Genomic DNA, 18,988 nt, shown 5'->3' with positions numbered 1-18,988 from the left:
GACAGCAGATCCACATGGCCTTTGTCTCATTTTCTGGTGACTGCCAGGTCTGCTCTTGAAGCACTAGCTGCCAGGGCACTAATCAGCTGCTTCCACAGCTCTCGTGTGTGCCTGGCTCTCAGTCTCATTACTTACGTTACATTCAGTTTTCCCGAGAATTTGTTCCCAGCCTCCTTTCAGAAACTATTTCTAACATGGTATTCACTGTTTCCTAACTCTGCACATCACTCTCATGTGGTGTAATCCTCAAACTACCTGGATATACTGTATCTCTTAATCGATTGGACTGAAAGAAATTTGGGTAGGTGAGGTTCATTTGTTGTTGCTGTTGTTTTAAGGGCAGAATATACTTCATTTATCTTAGGCACTTTTTTTTTAAACAGTTTTTTTTTTCAATGTTTATTCTTGAGAGAGAGAGAGAGAGAGAGAAAGCAGGGGAGGGGCAGAGAGAGAAAGGAAGACAGAGAATCTGAAATAGGCTCCAGGCTCTGAGTTGTCTGCACAGAGCCCAATGCAGGGCTCGAACCCACGAATTGCGAGATCATGACCTGAGCTGAAGTCGGATGCTTAACTGACTGAGCCACCCAGCTGCCCCCATCTTAGGCACTTTGCATTATATGTCAGAAGCTTTATTCTATAGCACTAGAAATCCCTTTATGATAGTACTGATTAGAAAATTAGAGTAGTACCTATTAGCATTAAAGGTAATGAGAAAAGGTAAATGAGAATTTTAAAGAAGGTATTCTTTCACTAAAAGTAATTTGAAAATGTGGAATGACATAGCTCGTTCCACCTACTTCCGTGGACAGGGTCACAGAAGTGTGGAGTCCCTGACTGCTGTCTGCACTAGTGGCTTACCTTTTTAGCCCTATCTCCTTTGCAAGTGTCTCATTTGATAGCGTTATAGAAGAGTTGTCTGGTTCCCTAGACCCAAAGAAAGGTGATATGTGCATAAGGCAGATTGTTGGGGAAAGACCGACATGGAGTCACAGCTACACAGAAGTGGGCACAGGCAGGGCCGTGCAGTCCAGCAGTGCTGAAGTAGCCAAGAAGGCAGGAAGTGCTGCGACAGGACTAGGCATGCTGTGGAGCCAAAGCCCTCCTCATCAATGATCTGGCCCCATTTTGCCCATGCGGAAGACAAACTTAGGGCGCTCTCAGCAGCCCAGCACTCATGAGAGGCCATGATTTGTGTGCCTCTGAAGAATATGGAGCAATTGGGTCACTTCAGCATTGGCTAATTTTCCTGCCCCCTTTTCTGAAAGAACAGGCCAGCTTGGCCAAGGCATCATACAAGCAGGGAGAATTGCAAAGGAGATTTTTAAGAGCTGTGGTGCATAGAGAATTCCCTTCTCTTCCCAAGAGCCACTGCAGACTTGCCTAGTTTCTTATAACTTCGTAGGGGTCCACTCTGCCTCTTTTAACCAGGATAGTGTGCCATTCTTTGGGGTTCTGGTTTCAAAGGTTGTCTTCTAAAGGAAAGGCGAGTTTTTCAGAAGGCCCTTCAAGTAGAGATGTGACAACCAAATGTGGTCAGCCGCTGGGAAATGCAGATGTTGAAGAGTCAAACCTATGCTATAGCACTTGGTGCAAAATGTTTATTACTGCTCGAGCAGCTCACAGTAGCTTCAGTAACCCCATTTTACAGACTGAAGTTGAATTATGATGACATTTTTCAAGGTAGAGCGAAAGCTGTGAAGTCTGTATGAGTTCCTTTGTCAGTATCTGTATTTGTCTAAACAACTTTAGGCTGGTCTCTGGCAGTGAATCCATAATTCAGATGAAAACAATTGTTTAAAGCCAATGTATGTAAAATGAGTAGCCAACATGACTACTATTTTTAGTGCAGAAATATATTCAAGATCAAAGCCATTGGTGTTTGCCTGTTTTATTCAATCATACGCCTTTTACCTGGAAGACACAGGTCTTGTGGCATAAAGATGAGTGTGCAGGGAATGATTCAGGCTTTGCGTGTCCAAATTAAATTCTAAAAGCCAGGATATTCATCATTCTGACATCTCTTTGCAGATGCAGAATGTGTATTGAAATATCTCTTGAAATGTGTCTTGTTTACTTAAGGAATACATTTACCAGATCATGTTAATTAGAAATAATACCTGAGTAAGGTCTTTAATAATGTATCTCTTTTTAAATATAAAATGGAGGCACTATTTTTCCCAGTTGCAAGAATGGCTGTTTCTCCTAATTTCCTATACTTTAGATTTTGAGGTGTCCTTCTGACTAAGTTTATGTTTTTCTCAGAGTTTTGAGTTTTCTTGAGAATCCATTATTTTTGGCTGTATGTAATCTAGGTTTGTAGGTATTATGTATTAAAAATGGAGAAGTCGGAAAAAGATATTTGAAATGAGACACTCCATACTATTAAGATTTCTTATAATTGAAAGTATTATAGTATTATTTTTTTTATTTTTTAAAGGTTTATTTATTTTTGAGAGAGAGAGCACAAGCAGGGGAGGGGCAGAGAGAGAGGGGGACAGAAGATCTGAAATGGGCTTTCACTAACAGCAGTGAGCCCAATGCAGGGCTCAAACCCACAAATTGGGAGATAACGACCTGAGCCGAAGTGGGACACTCAACCAACTAAGCCACCCAGAAGCCCCAGTATTATGTTGTAAGAGGTATGTTCTTCATAATACCTCAAAAGCACAGTTTTAGATATTGAGAACATATTTTTAGCAGTCCTCCATTTTGACACTTTTTTGTGAAAGATTTGATGTAAAGAGCAAGAGGATTTTATGACCAATGAGTAAAAATTTCCAGTTAAAGCGGTGCCTGAGTGGCTGAATTGGTTGAGTATCTGACTTCTGCTGTCAGTGCGGAGCCTGCTTTGGATCCTCTGTCCCCCTCTCTCTCTGCCCCTCCCCCACTTGCTCTGTCTCTCTCAAAATAATTACACTTAGGGGCGCCTGGGTGGCTCAGTCGGTTAAGCGTCCGACTTTGGCTCGGGTCATGATCTCACGGTCTGTGAGTTCGAGCCCCACGTCGAGCTCTGTGCTGACAGCTTGGAGCCTAGAGCCTGCTTCCGATTCTGTGTCTCTGTCTCTCTCTGACCCTCTGCTGTTCATGCTCTCTCTCTGTCTCAAAAATAAATAAACATTAAAAAAAAAAATAATAATAATAATAATAATTACACTTAAAAAAAATTTCCAGGTACATCTCAGAAACCATTTCCCATGGAATTTCAATGTTACAAAATTAGTGAAAGCTTACCTTGGACCTCATTGATCTAAGTAAACTCCAGAATCATAAATTCAATTGTGTAGTAGAACTTCTAAGTGGAAAGTTGTCATCATTTTCAAGACAATTAATGGCTCTTGGAGGTATGTATAACTTAGAAATGACAAAACTGTCATTCACTCAAAAAACAAGATTGTAGAAATGACAGAATGAACCCTAGGAATCCTCAAACTTGCGTTTATTTATTTTTTTTTTAACGTTTATTTATTTTTGAGACAGAGCATGAATGGGGGAGAGGCAGAGAGAGAGGGAAACACAGAATCGAAAGCAGGCTCCAGGCTCCGAGCCATCAGCCCAGAGCCCGACGCAGGGCTCGAACTCACAGACTGCAGGGCTCGAACTCACAGACTGCGAGATCGTGACCTGAGTTGAAGTCAGACACTTAACCGACTGAGCCACCCAGGCGCCCCAAACTTGTGTTTAAATAATGCCTCCTTGGGGCGCCTGGGTGGCTTGGTCGGTTGGGCGTCCGACTTCGGCTCAGGTCATGATCTCACGGTCCGTGGGTTCGAGCCCCGCGTCGGGCTCTGTGCTGACAGCTCGGAGCCTGGAGCCTGTTTCAGATTCTGTGTCTCCCTCTCTCTCTGCTCCTCCCCTGTTCATGCTGTGTCTCTCTCTGTCTCAAAAATAAATAAACGTATAAAAAAAAAATTTAAATAATGCCTCCTTGGGGTGCGTGGGTGGCTCAGTTGATTGGGCCACCGACTTCATTCAGCTCAGGTCATGATCTTGCAGCCTGTGAGTCCAAGCCCCGCGTTGGGCTCTGTGCTGACAGCTCAGAGCCTGGAGACTGTTTTGGATACTGTGTCTCCCTCTTTCTCTGCCCTTCCCCCACTTGCACCATGTCTCTCAAAAATAAATAAAAACATTTAAAATTTTTTAAAAACAAAACCAAAAAAACAATGCCTTCTTTTATGAGGTCCTCAATAAGACCTTGGTCTCCATAGGCCAATAAGACAGAGCTAGAAAAGTGAATGTGAGTTTCTCAAATTTATTTTGCCATAACCTTTGTTGAAGTTTTCTGAGCACCTCAGGATATGCGTATTCCACAGAACCTACTTTGTGAAGCAGTGGGCTGGATTTAATCGGGTAGCCTGTACTCAAACCAAGCTTCAATTTGGCAAATCAAAAATTTGCTTTTGCCAACATTTAGATACAAAGAGCTAGTATAAAGTGATGATGTAACCCATTCTGAATTTAGAAACGTGTTTATTGAAGTTGTCTGAGTTGTCTTGTCTCTTCTGTCCTCCAGGTGTTTCATCCCAAACATCTATGCGGCTCTCTTCACTGGGGCTCTTGTTCCTTTAACGTGCCTTGTGGTAGTGTTTGTGGTGTTCATCCATGCCTACCAGGTGAAGCCACAGTGGAAAGCATATGACGACATCTTCAGAGGAAGAACAAATGCTGCAGGTTTGAAAGGAACCCTTTTCCCTTTTTGTACTTTTGAGATGGGAACTTTTTAACGGTGGGAAAATGTCACTGAATAATGTTTACCAAAAAAAAAAAAAAAAAAATGGAGAAAAGTTAGACTCAGCTTCTAGCACCGAAGCCATAGGTTAAGCTATGGCTCTCCAGTTTCACCTGCTTCTTGGCACTTCCTGACATGTCTCTTTCTTTAGGGTGCCATAGGTTTTATCTCTGGTTCCAATTTTGTCCTTAAGATACTCGTGTTCAAGGGGCTCCTGAGTGACTGTCGGCTAAGTGTCCGACTTCAGCTCAGGTCATGATCTCATGGTTCGTGGGTTTGAGCCCTACATCAAGCTCTGTGCTGACAGCTTAGAGCCTGGAGCCTGCTCCAGATTCTGTGTCTTCCTCTCTCTGCCCCACCCACTTGTGTACTCTCTCCCTCTCAGTCTCAAAAATACATGTATAAATGTAAAAAAAAAAAAGTTTAAAAAAAGATACTTATGTTCCAGGAGCATTTGGGTGGCTCAGTCAGTTAAGGGACCAACTCTTGGTTTCAGCTCTGGTCATGATCTCACAGCTTGTGAGATCAACGCCCGCGTTGGGCTCTGTGCTGGCAACATGGAACCTGCTAGGGATTCTCTCTCTCCCACTCTTTCTGTTCCTCCCCTGCTTGTGCTCTCTTTCTCTCTCCCTCTCTCAAAATAAATAAACATTTTTAAATTTTTTTTAAAAAGATACTTATGTTCAAGTCAATGCCTCACAGCCTTGGGAACTGCTTCCCCGGGCTTTCTTCAAGCCAAGCAAGAACAGCCTGTGTTCAACCTGTGAAATCTATTCATTTCTTTCAGCTTCTGAGCCTTCTTCACAGACAGCCCTCCCTAATGCTCATGAGTGCTGTATTTTGCTTGTGGGGTTTTGATTGTGCTGACAGATGTTTAAAAACATATGTGATGGGATAGCTTCGTAACTGGCTACACATGTCTGGTTACTTAAGAGCGCAAGTCTTTCCAGCGCAAGTTGGCTTTCACTGCAGCTCATTTTTTCCCTTTGAATCATACTTAACACAGGTTTTTATGACCTGATTCTTTTTTGTTGTTGTTGTTGTTAGATTAGAGTCTCTTAGGAATTTTCTTAACTAGGAACAGTAACCATACACCTTCATAGAGAAAATTCTCTCTAAATTGGTGTCAGTGATGGGGATATTAGAGAGAATCTTGTGATCTGGGGATGGGGGACCCCTCTTAGGCCAATGAAAAAGTCTCCTCTTTTCTGAATTTTTACAGATCTAAAGCCAAATGAGTAAGAGGAATTCTTCACATTTTAAGTGCTTTCCAAAGTTTAAGCAAGTTACCATATACAAAGTCCCTTGAATAGTATCTAATACATTATTATCAGCTCAACAGAAATTGTCACAGGATGAGAAAAGGAGACCCTCTAATGTATGAAGAGACTTCTAGTTCCTGAAATGGATGAGGGAACACATGAAAAGATTTCCTCATGATATAAAGAGAAGGAACTTCTTGATGTTAGTTTGTGAGGTAGTTTGTAGGGTAGCTGTTTCTAGCCAGCTCTTGTCTCCCCTTTCCCATTTAGCATGCAGTCATTGTGTGGGCTGAAATTTTATATAACATTATGATTAATCTTAACTTTTTAATAGAAGAAGTAATATTCAATGTAGAAATCCTACTTTTTCATGGGGCATAGGATTTATCCAGAAACTGTGCTTTTTTTCAACTTGGGATTCATTTTAGTAAAATTAATATTCTCTTCAGAACAGAAAGTTTGTTTTCTTTTCCCAAATGATAAGATTTGTTTTGTTTTCTATATGATATAAAAGTGCTAGTGTTTGCATGTTTTCAACAGTGATAACATAAGGGCCTAACCTAATGAGTTAATTCTTTTTCATGGCTAACTGCCTTTTGGACATGATCCATCATGGATACAGTAGATAATAATACTCCAATTATCTGAAAAACATAGCCCTCAAGCATTAAACATAATGCTAAAAGCTTCAGCATACTTGTTTCTCAACTAGGGAAACCTCTCGTGCAATGAAATATTAATAGAAGCATTGTTCTGTTGTAGCTTTTCAAATAAAAATACTATTATAATTCTAATTCCCCTATTCCCATGTCAATTCAGTCTAATAGTCATTATTTCACACTTGGACTCTTACAGTATTTTCCTGACTGGCCACTAGTTGTAGTCTTTTTCTTCCCTATCTCGTCTTCTCAGATGTGTATATTTCAGAACTGTAAAGTAGGTTCCCTGACTCCAGCATTACAGTCACTTGTTGTTCTCTCTCGTTGCCTGAGAGAAGTCCAGTCTCTTTAGCCTACAATACAGGAGTTCCTATAGTCCACGCACCAGGCCATCTTTTCATCCCCAAGTTGCTTAATATTTATCCTGCCTTCTGACCATCCCATGTATTTTCTCCTTCCTAAAATTACCTGATACTGTCATCTTTGGTCATGTAAGGAGACCTCTGCTCTGCACTCTTCATCAATAGCTGACAAAACTCATGTGTGTAGTAAGTAATATGAGAAAATGTGGATGAGAGAGAGGTGGAAGACATTTATTATCCTCCCATAATCTTCATTAGCTCCGTAAAACTGCCCAAAATAAACCCATCATTTCAGTAAAAATAGTATGCTAGATAAGCACAAGTGAATTCCCCTAGACCCTCCCTTCCAAGAAGGTACTACTAAGTTTGAGGTGCCTGGGTGGCATAATCGGTTAAGCATCTGACTTCCGCTCAGGTCATGATCTCAACAGTTCGTGATTTCATAGTTCACAGTTCGTGACATTGCAGAGCCTTCTTGGGATCCTTTCTCCCCCTCTCTCTCTGCCCCTCCCCCACACACTCTGTCATTCTCTCTCTTTCTCTCTCTCAAAAATGAATAAACTTAAAAAAATTTTTTTCTAAAAGTTCCCAACATGTGACCTCTTCTCCGAAGCCTTTGCAGTTGCCTCTTCACAGAACCACATCAAATAAGAATTGCTCATTTCCCTATCTCTGCCTTTAAAGCTCGTTGTCCCCATAGCCATTATAGCACTTATCTTAGAATGAGATGGTGACTTCTTTTGGTGTGTGTGGTTGATTTCCTTAATAAATGATGAATTCCTGGAGAGCAAGGACCATTTATTATTCATCTCTATCTGTATCAGTACAGTCTTGTAAATTGCTTGTAGATAGCAGGAGCATAGTTAATATTTGTTGACTAAATGAATAAATTAATAATCATAAATGTACCATAAAATCTTTTAGGTATGGATCTTTAAGCTAAATATAGCATTAAAAAGAAGAGGAATCTGTTATATAATCAAAAGTAAAAATTAAAGGATTTACCTCATTGATCTCATTGTAGGTATCCCTTTGAAAGTTATTATCACTGGGACTGTAATTTTTTTCTTGACTTCTGTGATTCCCTAAAATATGCATTCAGCTTTGACTGCTGGTATGATCTTTTATATTTTACTTGCAATGTACTGTACCACCTCCATTTGAATACGTTCCACTTAATTCAAATTCAAAATTTCTAGAAGAAAAAGAAAATGCCTTCTCAACCAAGGAGCATTTGATACTGTTTGAATCTTTTGGCTAAAATTCCTTTGCATTGACCCGAAGAGTGTCCAGTCAGGATGGCACTGTAAATTCATTTATTGCCCTCTGCCCTACTCCATAGAAGCCCTCACCTGGGACGTACAGACAGGATATAACAAGAGAAAATATTTTTTACAGGGACATGTCTTTGGGTCAGAAATAGAACAGGAACACAAAGTAGTAAACTGGGCTGAAGCCATGGACCCAAGGTTTTCTGGGTCCACAAGCCAGTGGATGTGGGAGTATCTCCACTGATGGGGGAGTGAATTAGGAGCTAAAATATTTCACCCAAGGCAGGTAGACTGGAGCAGTAGCACTTGCATGAAACACCTGCCACAGTAGCTTGGGCTTTGGGTTACAGGAATTTGGGAGGCCAAGGAGAAGGCAGACAAAGCATGTGATCTAGTACCTGGCCCAGTTTTCCAGAGTTTACAGACTATATTGCTATCATATCCACATGTCACTATAGGGGCTGGAGGCCCAAGACACAAAACTAGTTCCCCTTGGATAGGAGAGCTGAGTGGAGGCAACCATAAAATCATTAGAAAAACACAGACAGACAAAGAGAGTAAGCAAAGGAACAAATGTTTTCTACTCAAGATTAGCTGAAGTATAAATGTTTCAGACATTGGAAAAAAACCAACAGATAGCCTTTAAAATCAGCAATCAAAAAGATGAATTTAAGCCAGAAAAGAAGTTTACATATAGAATAAACTATAAATAAGTTTGATAAGTAAATTAGGATCCCTGAAAATATAGAGCAGGAATCATCAAACTGTGGCCCTGCTGGCCACTCACTTTTCCCCATTTCATCTATTCTCTAGTAGCTTCATGGAGATCTAATTTACCTGCAAAAGTTCATCTGTTTAAATTTACATTTCAGTGGTCTTTAGTGTATTTATATAGTTGTGTAACTATCACCATAATCTAATTTTAGAACATTTTCATCACCTCAAAAAGAAACCCCGTATCCATTAGCAGGCATTCCTCTTTCTACACTTCCCTGAGCCCTACCTTCTATCTCTAGAAATGTGTCTGTTCTGGACACTTCCTGTAACTGGGTCATAGAAGATGTGGTCTTTTGTGTCTAGCATCCTTCATTAGCATCATGGTTTCAAAGTTCATATATGTTATAGCATGTAGCACCGCTTAGTTTTTTGGTTGTTTTGTTTTGGTTTGGTTTTTTGACAAATAATATGCCAGTGTATAGATACACCACATTTTCATCTTCCATTCATCAGTTGATGGACATTTGGGTTGTTTTCACCTTTGGGCTATTAAGAACGCTGCTGTGGACATTCATATACAAGTTTTTATATTAACATAGGTTTTCATTCCTCATGGGTATATACCTAGAAGTAGAACTGCTGGGTCATATGGCAGCTCTGTTTCACATTTTGAAGAACTGCCAAAGTATTTGCCGAAGTGGAGGTGCCTGGGTAGCTCAGTCTCTTAAGCATCCAACTCTTGATTTTGGCTCAGGTCATGATCCCATGGTTCATGGGATCGAGCCCCTCAGGCTCTGCACCGACCCTGTAGAGCCTGCTTGAGCTTCTCTCTCTCTGCCCCCCCCCCCACACTCACACATGTGCGTATGCATGCGTGCATGTGCCCTCTCTTTCTCTCTCTCTTAAAAAATAAATAAACATTTAAATAAATAAACAATTTTCCAAAATGGCTACAGTGACCTGTTTTTTAAGTAAATTTTGTTTGGAACTGAGCCACACCCATTTGTTTGCATAGATCCTATGCTGCTCTCACAATGCAGAGTTGAGTATATGTTGCTGCAACGGAGACCGTGTGGCCTACAAACCCTAACATATTTAATATCTGACCATTTACAGAAAAAGTTGAACAGCTGACCCCTGATATAAAGAAACATATATCCACTAAAAACATTTAAACATGAAAAACAAAAATAGATATAAACAATATAAAAATAGGCAAATATGAAAATGAAATAATTTCAGAAATCTTGGCAATGAAAAATATGCTCTTTGAAATATTGAAATATCTTGACATTTGAGGTAAACCTAGATGAGTAACAGAGAAGAGGAATGAATTAGCATCTGATGGTAGGATTGAGGAATTCACCGAGGTCATGTGCAAAAAAGAGAAAATATGAAAACTAAGCTAAGAGGTATGAGAACACCTCACAAAAGACAAGAATATATGGAATGGAGAAAAAGAAGATTTGAAGAGATAATGCTTGAGACTTTTTCAGAATTGAAAAAAATGAACACAATTACACATAAGGTAAACACATTGTAAAAAGCAGGGCGGGGGGAGGTGAGAGAATGCTGAGAAGTCTAGTATATTAGCAAAATATAAAGTACATTTTGAAAGCTCCCATGTCTGTATTTTTGAAAAACTGGAGAATGAGCACCTTTTCTTCGCTCCTCATATTCGGTACTGTTATGAGCAGCACCAGCCCCACACAGGAGTTCAGATGCCACCTTGCAAACACATGCCACTAAGCTCGCTGCAAACCTGAGCTCTAAAAGCAGCACACAAGCTCTTCTCTGCTTCTCTCTGAGAAACCTGCACTTTTTACACCCCATGTACACTAATGCCTGAGGAGGAAGGCAGTTCTAATTAGTCTGAAGCATATCCAGCTTGGTTCTGCAATTCCAAGCATCTACAAAAGCAGCCTTTTTTCCCGAAGCACCTCTGATCTGATGGTTTATAGTTTAGGTATATTTTGCCTTGCGTTCTTTAACTGGATGAGCATTTATAGATATATTAGATAGCAGCATGAGAAATGTATTTTCAAGTAGTGAATCAAGAGTTGAAATCACTTTTAACAATGAGTAAGATGCATTATGAGAAGGAAAGGTCAATTTGTAGTTTCCTTACAGCCAAGCTGGGTTTTGTGTTCAAGTAAATGTGATGGCTGTGATTATTTACTTACTGTAGAGTTTTAGGTTTGGTAAACAGATGTGATAAGTTAACTCCAGCATCAGACCTCTTTGACTACCTAAAGAGTTGGCAGCAGTCGGTTTTTTAGGCCTGGAGTCTTCTATATTCTATAGAACTGTTCTCCAAACTAATCACTCTTATGCAGATTAGATGTATCGGACAACTGGAGCAGGTTTAGGTCAATCTACTGCATTTGGTTATGATTACTAAGGATCAGTCCCTTTACACTTTGTGTTCTGAGTGCATTTTTTGCTCCTGATAGCCCTTTATTTCAGAGTGCAGATAAACTCAAGGAAATCTAAAGGAAAGAGGAACAGAGAAGGAGTTGCCAGTGAATACAATACACTTTGTGCTGTAGTCTCCCAAAAACGGCTACAGTCCATCCCTTCCCTTTCTGAGTGTGGTCTGGGGCAGTGCTTACAGCTTGGCATTTTGTGGCCCTTTTGCTGCCAGACCGCTGTGAACCAAATTTTCGAAGGTCAGTGGCTCCTAATGAGAATCACTGGCCCTCTCCTCCTCCCTTTAGTGGGGTGAGTGTGCAGTGAGAATGAGTCAGGAAAAAGGTATGTTCCCTGAACTAAATTTCAATGTCTGAAACAGCGTTTTAAACAAAGCCTATAATTTTAGGGTTTGGTTTTGATCTCTGGCAGTGATAAGCTTGTCTCTCCTTTTAGGCTCATTAGAATTTACTGGTTCTTTCTGAATCATCATCCAATTCCAATGTGAAGAATGATTCATGGATCAGGGAAGGAAAATTAATTTGAATAAAAAGAGGAAGTAGGTGGTTACAAATCCCTTTCTTATAAAAATCCCACGTATGTTTCAATATGTTACATAAAGGTGGCTTGATCCAGCTACCTGTGGATAGCATAAATCTGATGTGTGTGGCATCTCTGGAACTATAATGACTACTTCTCTACTTGGGAGCATATTTGAGGATGAATGCTTCAATTTTTTTTTTTCTGAAACTCCATTTCCTCATACTTAGGGTGAACAACAGTAGTAAAATAAATAAAGATTCCATTGCAATTATGAAAATCATTGAAAAGTTGTTATAATGAATATAATATATAACAGTATATATCATATCAATATATAATAATTAGTTAATATATACTATTCATTACATTAATATATAAATTATTATTAATATATAATTGGTTGTTATTACTATATGATATAATTAATGTATCATCCCATACACCCTAAAGTTGAGTGATTTTCTTTTCTCTCTGGACATTTTGAAAATTCCAAAAGGAGTTTCAAGAAACCCAATGAAATCCAAAGGAAAAAGAAGAAAAGGAAAGAGCTCCTGGTAAATGCAATACACTGTGTATGGTATTCTCCAGAGATGGCCGCCATCAGTTATTTCCCTCCCTTTGCATATGTGCTACTCTTCACATAAAGCAGTAGAGCCTTTCCCCTCCCTTTAAATCTGGACTGGCTTTGGACTTGCTTGGACTAGTATAATATGATGGCAGTGAGGCCGTCCCATAATGGGCCTAGCCTTTAAGAAGACTAGCACTTTCAGCTTCCTTCCTCTTGGAAGTCAGCCACCAGAAGTCCAATTACTCTGAGACCACCATGGCGTTAGGAACCCCAAGCTAGTCTTGCAGAGCAGCCATGTGAATAGACATGCTTGGCAAGTTGTTTCAGGCATCCCGGCTCTGATTCCAGACATGTAAGTGAAGATGCCTTCTTGTAGTTTCCAGCCTGAGGAGACACCACACAGAGCAGAAAAACTGCCCAGCCCAGATTGTAGGACTGTGAGAAATAATGAACTGTTTTAAGCCACTAGATTTTGTAGTGGTTTATCACGGAGGAATCAATAGCTGAAACACTCGGGTTCTGGTATCCTTATTATCCTCACATCAGAATTCTAAGTATGTCACTGTCACTTCAAATTTTATTGCTTGCAGAAACATACATGGTTTATAAATGTGAAAAATATATATATATATATATTTTTTTTCCTAAAGCAAAATTAAGGCTTCCACTAAAGCAAAGTAAAAATAGTCTTACCTAGTGACAGTATGTGCTTAAATAAGATCCAGAATGACCAATATAACAGGTTTCACACATCCTTGGCAGTAAGCTGTTTGTCTGCAGTCTACTCCCAGGTCCAGTGCTGAAAAGAAAATAAAAAAACAGTTCCTGGGGACCTAAGGGAAACCCCAGAGCGTCTCACTACACAGGAAACAGCTCTTCCATTTGAGCTAGAAAAAGCTTTGTGAGCACAGTTCATTCTTCCCACATTTGCCAGTAGTGGTAGGGAAAATCCAAAAGATTAAAGAAACATTGTGGATGCTCCTTCTCTGTGTAGTTTATATCTATGACCTCAGTCTTCAAGGATTCAAATTAGAAATCTTTGAATCTGAAAGATGATGTGTAGTCACTGAATGTTTTCTGCAGGCTTTGATAATGCTTTTAAAAAACTAGAACAATAACATCAGGAGTTAGTTTCCTAAGGCTTAAGGATATCCGCATAAAAAGTAAGAAATAAAGGGCTCCCTGGGTAGCTCAGTCGGTTAAGCATCTGACACTTGATTTCAGCTCAGGTCGTGATCTCATGGTCATGATTTCATGGTCATGAGATCGAGCCCCACATGGGTCTCCCCACTGGGTGTGGAGCCTGCTTAAAATCCCCTCTGCCTCTTTCTCACCACACAGGCTCTCTCTCTTAGATAGATAGATAGATAGATAGATAGATAGATAGATAGATAGATAGATAGATAGATAGATAAAGATTTAAAAGTAAAAAAATAAAATGATAGAGTTGAGAGCTTAAACTTCTGTTTGAACTCTTGATTTACACATGTAACCAAAGGAGAAAATGGACTGATGATTTGTAGCAGAGCTGGGTCTTTCTAGAAGTCAAGTTTTCTTAATATCTTTATCTCAGTGAACTGCCCTTTACCTAGTCTCCTTGAATACTAGGAGGATAAGGGCAGTTCTCTACTGAGGCTATTTCAGTATCAAACTGTTCAATTTGCATATGTTTTCTAGGTGGAAGAGAGCAGTGAGCAGAGATAAGATAAGGTTGGAAGAACAGTAAGAGCTGACCTACATATAAGTAGCAGGTATGAATTATGCCCTGGTGATCATAATCATCCTCAGCACCAGTGCCAATTAAAGCTCACCATGCTAGACACTGAGCTAAGCATTTTGTATATATTATCTCAATTTTTACAAGAATCCTATGAAGCAGGTATTCTTATTCTTGCAATCAGACAAGGAAATGAGAAGCTTAGAAAACTGTCCAAGTTATAAAGCTCTTAAATTGTGCAGTTGCGATTAGAACTCTCAAGGTCTCCAGAGATGCCGTTACTGCTAATGCTAGCATTTCACCCCTTCCCATTTTGGTATCAAAAGTTTCATTGTAGGGCACCTGGCTGGCTCAGTCAGTGGAGAATGCAACTCTCGATCTCAGGGTTGTAAATTCAAGCCCCACATTGGATGTAGAGATTACCTAAAAATAAAATCTTTAGGAAAAAAAAAAGTTTCATTGAGAGGTACCTGTCTGGCTCAATGAGTAGAGCATACGACTCTTGATCTTGGGGTCTGTGCTCAAGCCACACGTTGGGTGCAGAGATTACTTTAAAAAATGTTTCATTGAGGGGCACCTGGGTGGCTCAGTCAGTTAAGCGTCTAACTTCGGCTCAGGTCATGATCTCATGGTTCGTGGGTTCAAGCCCTGTGTCGGGCCCTGTGCTGACAGCTCAGAGCCCGGAGCCTGCTTCAGATTGTGTCTCTATCTCTCTCTTCCCTTCCCTCACTGGTGTTCTGTCTCTGTCTCTCTCTCTCTCTCAAAAATAAATATTTAAAAAATGTTTTTAATGTTCCATTGAGAAAAACATGTAAACATTAAATTAAACCTAGAAAACACAAGCCCATAAAATTATTAGACTCCATTCCCCGGAACGACTTTGAAGTGATCTGGTCTGGCAGATTGTTCCTTCAATTTCTAATTTCCAAGAAACACTGCTCCCTTTTTTTTTTAATTTTGAGAGAGAGAGAAAGATCATGAGAGCAGAGGAGAGGAGCAGAGGGAGAGAGAGAGAGAATCTTAAATAGACGCTATACTTAGCTCATCGTGGAGCCTGATACAGGGCTTCATCCCGTGATTCTGGGATCATGACCTGAGCCAAAATCAAAAGTCAGACGCTCACCTGACTGAGCCACCCAGGTGCCCCCATATAAAGTCGTTAGTGTACTCTCTGAAACATATTAAGCATTCAATATATGTTGGTATTTTTATTACCATAACAACTCTTTCAATATGTAATTGATATGGAATACAGTTGGATATGTAACTCCTTTGTCCTACATGTTTTTTTAAATGTCTTTCAAATATGCCTCCTTTTTTTTTTCTTCATGGTTATGCCTGGTGTATTAGCTCAGGCTGCCATAACAAAATATCATAGACTATGTGGCTTAACCAAGAGAAATTTATTCCTCATGGTTCTAGAGGCTGAAAAGTCCCACAGTCTGGGTGCTGGCCAATTCTGCTCCTAATGAAAGCCCTCTGCCTGGCTTACCATGGCCATCTTTTTGCTGTGTCTTCACATGAAGAAAGAGAGTTAGTTCATCTCCCAAGCACACTAACCCCATCACAAAAGTTCTACCCTCATGACTTAATTACCCCCTCAAAGTCCTCATCTCCAAATACCATTACATTGAGGGTTAGGGCTTCAACATACAACTTTTGGAGGGACATAATTTAGTCCATAGTACCTGGGTTATATCCCTCATCATCTTTTACTTAGACAATTGCAACTGTTTTGAGACTGATATTCTTAATTCTTATCTGTCCCCGTTCTGCACTGAACAATCTAAAAAGTGAAAATTGATCACATCATTTAAATCATCCAATAGCAATTTTTAGACTATAGGATAAAAGGAAAATTCCAGAGGCGCCCAGGTGGCTCATTGGGTTAAACTTTTGACTCGGTTTCGCTCACATCATGGTCTCACAGTTTGTGAGTTCGAGCCCCACATTGGGCTCTGCACTGACAACATGGAGCCTTCCTGGGATTCTCTCTCCCTCTCTCTCTGTCCCTCCCCCTCCCCCAATCATGCTCTCTCTCCCTCTCTCAAAATAAATAAACTTTCAAAATATTTTTTAAAAAAGGGAAAATTCCACTACTTCTCCGCAAAAACTCTTGATTTACTCCAGCCATACTTCACTAGTGCTGTTGCCTAAAAGTGATGTGATTCCTGGTAAATCCGGACTTAACACGACTGAATTTACTGTCACTTGCTGAGTTCATCAGTTTTGGTGACCAAGGAAGGTCACTTGCTGAGTTCATCAGTTTTGGTGATCAAGGAAGAGAGGGAATTGCATCGAAATGAATTTCCCTCTGGATGCACATCATGAACAGGCTGGGTATCGCTGGAAGATATGGTCAGTGTGGTATTCATATGGTCAGTGTCTAAGAATGTCACAGTGGCATTGTTGCTTAGATGCATTGCATACTCTTTGACCTTCAGTGTGGTTGGCATCTCTTACTGACAAACCCATAGCATTGCCATGCCTCAGTTTGACCCAGAGAATCAGTGAAACTTTCCCAATTGTTTATAATTTTTATACATAGGCTAAATGAGTTTCCCATATATTTCCTTGGCAGTTTTTCTCCAAATAAATAAAAAGTTACATTTTAATTTTCCTGGCATACTTCTCTTTTTAAAGGACTTCCCCCTCTCCTCAAATCCTTCTTTATTTATCCTGGAAAAATTACCAATGACGCATTTCTTTCTTCTCCTTTGAAAGCTACATAAAACAGTTATTCATGTTTATTGCTTTGATCTAACAGCACATTCTTTTTTTTTTTTTTTAATGGATGACTGAAGTCTTCCATTTAACTGTTGGCTGATGAAAATACAATTTCTTATTTTTTTTTAATGTGTCTCTCTCAAATTTGTATTCAGACAGTTGCCAAAAACATATATAAAACTCTACTAGAGAATATAAAAATCAGTTTTCAAGGCTGTTTGATCTTGGATTATTTATGGCATCGAGAACATTATATTCCCCATTGACCTGCTCTATGAGCCACCTCAGTCAGTGTTAACGTGGTGATCCTGTAATACACCTGAGTCTCTCTAGTCGGCCAAATCCCAAATTCTTAACTGTAAATTCCATTCTTGATTTGCAGCTTTTTCTATGTATTGTTTATTGCCATTCTCATTATTTAGAAAAAGTTCCAATTTATTATTCCATATCTACATAGGTCTTTAAAATGCATATGGTTACAAGATCCCACATTAATCAACTGGTATGATATTAAAGAGGAGATCCAGAAATAAAGGAAAATAGGGCTGATAAAATTAGGGAAATAGGAAGTAGGGATGGGTAATCTGGGGAATTCAATTGCATTGTAAACTTCTTTTAAAATGTATAGTTGGTGGAGTGCCTGGCTGGCTCAGTTGGTTAAGCATTTGACTTGATTTTGGCTCAGGTCATGATCTCACAGTTTGTGGGATCGAGCCCCATGTTAGGCTGTGCGCTGACAGTGCTGAGCCTGCTTGGGATTCTCTTGCTTCTTCTGTCTTTGCTCCTCCCCCATTCACATTCCACACGCTCTCTCTCTTTCTCTCTCTCTCTCAAAATAAATAAACTTTAAAAAAGAAGGTATAATTGGCACAATGTCTGTGATCATAATGCTGTACTTAATAGTTTGCATATTATAAAACCCAGGAAGTTGAAAATGGCATCTTTATAAGTGGTTTCTTTTCAGAAAAGTACCCCATTACCATATCAAAAGAGAAGTTTGGGTTTCATTGGGCCAGAAAGCAGTAATAAACTCGGTCTCATCCTTTCACACAAGTACTTTTTCAGTTACCTTACCATAAAAGATCACTTTCCTTACAACCAGTTACAAGAGGCCACTCCTTCCAATTTACTAGGATGTCAAATATATTTTTGCTCTTATGTAAGGTTACTATGTCCCTGGGTAACACATTTTCCTATGTTTAAATTTTTTTTTTTTTTTTTTTTTTTTACCATTTATTTATTTTTGAGACAGAGAGAGACAGAGCATGAATGGGGGAGGGTCAGAGAGAGAGGGAGACACAGAATCCGAAACAGGCTCCAGGCTCTGAGCTGTCAGCACAGAGCCCGATGTGGGGCTTGAACTCAAGAGATCATGACCTGAGCTGAAGTCGGACGCTTAACCGACTGTGCCACCCAGGCGCCCCCCTATGTTTAAATCTATGCTTTTTGCTTAGCCTTCCTTTTCCTTTTCATGGTGCTGTGGTTGCCATCCTTCATGATAGCCTCCTTTCCTAGTCCACAATCTCCCTTTCCACCTCTGAACACAACTTCTGTCTCTCTCTCCCAGTTCTTTGCTCCTACTTGTTCTTCATTCTCACTGTGACCTCCCTTCCCTCAACCTTGTGATAGGACAGTCCCAAGAATATTTTCACTGGCACTTTTGATTTCCTCACCAATTTGGCTCCCTCCTTGAGCAATTTTGCCCATCACTGGTCCAGTCTATGCCACACACTTGTCTCCTTGTTATTAACCAATTAGTGCTACTCTGCAGTGGAAACGAGTTTATTGTAAGTAACCTTAACTGAGCCACCTCTGCATCTCAAAAATCATTTGGATTATCTTTCATTGATCTTTAAGTAATCTTTGAAACAGATTTCACTGCCCCTAAGTTTTGTGCTTAATATCTTCTACTCTCACTCTCTGCAAGGTATGAACAGAGCGTGATGCTGTCTCACTAACCTGTCCTTATTTTTATCTGATCATTTATCTTTGTTGCCTCCCTTCTTTGCCACTTTCCTCCCATTTTA

The 18,988-nt window shown here is 39.8% G+C and overlaps 1 protein-coding gene across 8 annotated transcripts in view; it reads left to right on the top strand.

Annotated features, from left to right (window-relative positions):
- The window catches only part of ADGRV1 (adhesion G protein-coupled receptor V1), a 590,892-nt gene that overhangs the window by 489,420 nt on the left and 82,484 nt on the right, over window positions 1-18,988 (top strand). For all 8 annotated transcript variants that reach the window (XM_053907199.1, XM_053907200.1, XM_053907201.1 and 5 more), the window contains one exon: window positions 4,511-4,668. In XM_053907199.1, the coding sequence (XP_053763174.1) occupies window positions 4,511-4,668 (158 nt within the window). The remainder of the gene's footprint in view (window positions 1-4,510; window positions 4,669-18,988) is intronic.

The sequence above is a fragment of the Panthera pardus genome, unplaced genomic scaffold (genome assembly GCF_024362965.1).
Source record: "Panthera pardus isolate Hobbes unplaced genomic scaffold, ASM2436296v1 HiC_scaffold_2, whole genome shotgun sequence".
NCBI lineage: Eukaryota > Metazoa > Chordata > Mammalia > Carnivora > Felidae > Panthera > Panthera pardus.
The sequence above is the reverse complement of the archived record's forward strand: the minus strand, read 5'-3'. Positions and strand labels throughout refer to the sequence as shown.